This window comes from Limulus polyphemus, unplaced genomic scaffold (assembly GCF_000517525.1).
Source record: "Limulus polyphemus unplaced genomic scaffold, Limulus_polyphemus-2.1.2 Scaffold68, whole genome shotgun sequence".
Lineage (NCBI taxonomy): Eukaryota > Metazoa > Arthropoda > Merostomata > Xiphosura > Limulidae > Limulus > Limulus polyphemus.
This window is the reverse complement of record NW_013665678.1, coordinates 181765-186809: the sequence shown is the minus strand read 5'-3', so window position 1 is coordinate 186809 and position 5045 is coordinate 181765. Positions and strand designations below refer to the sequence as shown.

The 5045-nt window shown below is 34.6% G+C and overlaps 1 protein-coding gene across 2 annotated transcripts in view; it reads left to right on the top strand.

The window, feature by feature from the left end:
- The window catches only part of LOC106465446 (adhesion G protein-coupled receptor L3-like), a 36236-nt gene that overhangs the window by 20695 nt on the left and 10496 nt on the right, over nucleotides 1-5045 (top strand). For both annotated transcript variants that reach the window (XM_022393728.1, XM_022393736.1), the window contains exons 9-12: nucleotides 1243-1354; nucleotides 2448-2551; nucleotides 3237-3627; nucleotides 4014-4117. In XM_022393728.1, coding sequence (XP_022249436.1) covers nucleotides 1243-1354; nucleotides 2448-2551; nucleotides 3237-3627; nucleotides 4014-4117 — 711 coding nt within the window. The remainder of the gene's footprint in view (nucleotides 1-1242; nucleotides 1355-2447; nucleotides 2552-3236; nucleotides 3628-4013; nucleotides 4118-5045) is intronic.

Here is a 5045-nt window from a genome sequence, read left to right as displayed (position 1 = left end):
ATTTCAATATTATAAGTTAATCCGACCTTTCTCAATTAGCTAATTCATTTTAGGACAATTTGTGAGACGTTGATAATCCTTAACTGGGGTCCCCCTGTGACCCTGGTTATTAATTTAACTGTTTTTATTTTCAAATATTTCAATATTATAAGTTAATCCGACCTTTTTCAATTAGCTAATTCATTTTAGGACAATTTGTGAGACATTGATAATCCTTAACTGGGGTCCCCCGGTGGGTTAGTGGTAAGTTTACTGACTTACAAAGCTAAAATCCAGGGTTAGATTCTTCGCGGTGGACAAAACAGATAGCCTAATGTGGCTTTGTTCTAAAACAACCTTAGTTGTGGATATATATTTTATACTTAAAAACAGAAGGAAAAATAGCATTGAAATTTGATCTGAATATATTCTTGGGAAATAACCATATTGGAGTGAGGAATATTTAATATAATTAAATATCCACTCAGAATTTGAAATTTATTTTAAGAGCTTAAATAATTCTTTATTTATATAATCTAGCCGTAGAGTGTAATTTATAGTAACGTTTTAAACCTAATTCTCTTAATAACAAAACAAACAAACGAAGTGCCTAGAAATTTCCTTTATACGTAAAGAAGTGCAACCGTTTCTATTGTCTAAGTGTAGCCTAGTTGAATAAGAGTTTAAAATTTCCTTCTGGGTCTTTAGGTCTTTATTCTGGTAGACGTAGAAGGAAGGAAAGAGCATAACTAACCCTAAAAGTCCACATTGCTTTTTGCTCTAATAGATTTTAAATAAAATAACTAAACCCTTTGTGGCGGATGATGGGGTTAGTCTTCAATAAATTTAACTTAGTGGTACGCGCTACTATGCAACAGAAGTAAAAGACGGATATTTTATATTTTAATCTACAATACAGCCACATCTCCTCTGTTGGATTCAGAGAGAGAGAGAGAGCATGCGCGTGTTAATTTGTTTTGATAAGTCAACATTTGTAGACTGGGTTCCCTATTTAGAAGCCCCCCCTCCCCGTGGCACAGTGGTATACTGCTAGAAACCGGGTTTCTATACCCGTGTTGAGCAGAGCACAGATAGCCCTTCGTGCAGCTTTGCGCTTAATAACAAATAAACAACCCTATTTAGAAGTAAATGAAATCAAAATGTATTTCTTGGAAAACGAAACCGAAACGCCGTTGGTGAATTCCTAAAGGTAACTGATTTAATTAAATTATAAATGCTGAGGTTAATGTTATTTTGTTCTAGACAATGGTCAACAAAAGGATGTTGGCTAAGGAAAACCAACACCACCCATACAGTGTGCTCTTGTAACCATCTGACTAACTTCGCTCTAGTGATGGAGGTAACCGTTAATCAGGTGAGATAAAACATAGTTTACTTTTTTTTCATAAACGTGTGCGAGTTAGTGCGAAAATATTCAAGTGATAAGTAACCATTTCAATTAGCCTCTTGTAAATGTGTGACCCTGTACAAATAAGGATCAAAAACTATTTCAATTTTTGCCTAACAAATGACAAAATAACACATGACTAACAGATGCTTTTTTTTTCAAATTCATATAAATTAGTTCTTTACGGATTTCTAACCAGACGTGTGTAAAAATATCACTTCAAATTCATCATTGGTTTGTCACAAATCACTGCTTGGTAGCCTTTTTACCCAGTACTAGTCTTATTTAACGAAATGCCATTTACCACAGCAAAAAAAACAAAACAAAAAAAAGACAATCCGAGATACTTTTTTTTTTGTATGAAATAGACGATATTCAGTACATTTGTGTAAAGTCAACGATGTATTATGGTTTCTTGGGCTTAATATAAGTGATACAATTACGTTTGACTGCAGATGTTTTTTCATGTTACTTTTAATTAGTTCTGTACGGATTTCTAGTCAGAGGTGTGTAAAAATGCTATTTCAGATCCAGCTATCCTTACTTCTGTCTGACATAAATCACTGCCCAAGCGGCCTTTCGTTTAATGCTAAAATTCAGCAGTTAGGCATCGCGTTGAATGTCATATACTACAAACGAATAATATTTCAGATACACTTTTAGTTGCGTAATGTTAACCTGTCTAATGAATTCTCCCAGGAAGTGATTTGTAGCAGACAGAAAAATCGATATGGAATATTGTTTTTACACATCTTTGATTTAGAAAGCCAAAAAACAACAACAACTACGCTGTAGTATTATCCTATCATTTTCGTTAGGCGTAAAAAGAGCCTTAATACTTCGCGATCTTAGGTGTTTCTTCCACAGTATTGCAATTAATTAGTAATATTAAATAGACGAAATGTCGTATTTCACTTTTCCTTTTAATTTAATAACATGTGGTAAGCCTTAAAGTTGATTTAGATATATATAACAACTTTGAAAACAAAAACAACAACAACAAAAAACGTAAGATTAAATTCAGGTACAAACAACAACAACTTTTTTTTTTTTTACTTAGGCTAAACGAACGGAAAATGTTGCAGTTCGAATCATCTTTACTGTCGGCTGTGCCTTGGCGTTGTTCTTTTTGTTAGTCACCTTTGTTATTCTCCAGTTTGTAAGGTGAGTTCTTTAAGAATTTCAGAGAACGAAATACATTCGTCTTAATCTATCTAGTGAGCTTCTTGTTGGGCCCGGCATGGCCAGGTGGTTAGGGCGCTCGACTCGCAATCTACGGGTCGTGGGTTCGAATCCCCGTCCCACCAAACATGCCGTGGGGGCGTTATAATGTGACGGTCAATCCCACTATTCGTTGGCAAAAGAGCAGACCAGGAGTTGGCGGTGGGTGGTGATGACTAGTTGCCTTCCCTTTAGTCTTACACTGCTAAATTAGGGACGACTAGCGCAGATAGCCCTCGTGCGAAATTCACAAAAAAACAAACAGACAAGTTTCTTGTCATTTAAGGATATATTTATTGAATTTCATTTTTTATAATTTTTTTGGATTATTCCTGAAAGAAGCTATCGATGTTGTGGATTCGACAGTTTTTCAATTATATAACGCCTGCAATTTTGTGAGTAAACTGTGGAATTAAACTCATATAACACGTGTTGTCACACAGGATTATCGTTATATATAAATGTTATTATTATTCAGGCAATTTTTAGAACCCGTCAATTTTTCATTAGAGCACTTTCGTCTAAGGAAAAAGGAAATGTATTTTTGAACAGTGCAATAAATACTTAAACATATATTGTATATTTTCAGAATGAGATTTATGTACAAACTTCCATGTTTCTTGTTCAGGAATTTGCAAGGAGTTCGCAGCACAATCCATAAAAATATCTCTTTGTGTCTGTTTCTGGCTGAAGCTGTCTTTATCGGTGGTATAGACCAGATCAACAACCGAATTCTGTGCGGAGTAGTAGCAGGACTTCTCCATTACTTCCTTCTTGTCGTCTTTGTCTGGATGTTTCTGGAATCATTTCAACTGTTTCTGATGGTAATGAAAACGTTTAAGGCTGAGAAGTCTCGTTGGAAGTGGTACTGTTTTCTTGGCTATGGCTTTCCTGTTGTCGTTGTCGGAGTCTCTGCTATCGTTGATCCTTACAGTTACGGAACAATGTCATTCTGCTGGCTGAAGATGAAGAATTATTACGTGTTTAGCTTCGTAGGACCAGCTCTAGCTTTCGTGGTGGTGAGTCCTCGACTAAATGTGCTTCGTTCTGCTTGAGAGGTTTCTACGTCTTCCTTTGTTTTCTGTACTTAATGTTTGTTCCTTGAACACTAATTAGAAAAATTGTAACATTTTGGATCAAGGATAAAAACTTAGTGAGTAGACTCCAGCCTTGATAACTTAATCAATAATATATTTTTAATTACTATAGTTCAGAGATATGTAATAACAAAGAACAAAGTAAATGTACTGTAGACAGTAATGACAAAATAGTGTTGTCGAAAAACAGCCTTAACCTATTATATTTGTGTATAAATATGTTTTTAAATATAGAATCCAATATAAAGGAATTTAGGATTAACATTTAATGCTTGTTTACTGTTTATATCGTTACTTTTTTTTTACAGGTCTGTGTTTTTTTCTTGGTTCTAATTCTGTGCCAAGTGTGTTACAAAGTACAAAATGCCCATACAATAAAGAATAAAGAACCAACCAAAGCATCAAACGTAAGGTAAGATCTTAACATTTTGCTCTCCCTATTTCTAATAGTTTTCAGTGTTCTGACTTCTTCTTAGTAATTTAATTTGTCATCTCTCGTGAAGTGCACTATTACGTCCAAAAAAGAACTTCAAAATTCGCCTTTCCTTGGTGCTTTATTTTATTTGTTCGTTTGCTCCTTCTGGATTGAGCTGCTTTTAGAAAAGTAATTTTGTAATTTGGCATGTCTTGTATACGCCATAACCATGTCATGTGCCATTTTATAACATCTGAAACACATTCTTATTAATGTATTAAAAGTACTCACTGTAGGCATACTTGTATCCGAAAATAATTAAGTGAAACATAAATCACGAATATTGTTTTGCTATATTTGAATAAATTAAACTGTATAATATACTTACCTTTAAAACTACACTTGCGGTTATATTAATGTGTAATTACATGAAATATCTTCATATAACCAAATTATATTTTGTTTTAAAACATGAAATATGAAACGCTAAGTTTATTAACATAATTTTGTTTTGTAAGATTAGGCAATTATCGTTTAGTTTATTGGCCAGTTCGTTAACGTGCCGGTTTGTGAATCTGAGAGTCCATGGTTCGCGTATCGTTGCATCAAAATAACTATTTTTCCTCTATTCTATCAGTTGATAATTAGGGAAGGCTACCGCCGAAAACCTTTGTGTAGCTTTCACGAATAACGGAAACAAATTGTCTCGAATTTTCCGTATATTAATCTAAAAACACATTAGTTTTAATGAGAAAAATTTTAGTAGACAACTCTCACGTGTTTTTCATAGATATATCTGGAACCATGGCCAGGTGGTTAGGGCGCTCGACTCGCAATCTGACGGTCGCGGGTTAGAAACCCCGTCCCACCAAACATGCTCGCCCTTTCAGCCGTGGGAGCGTTATAAAGTGACGGTCAATCCCAC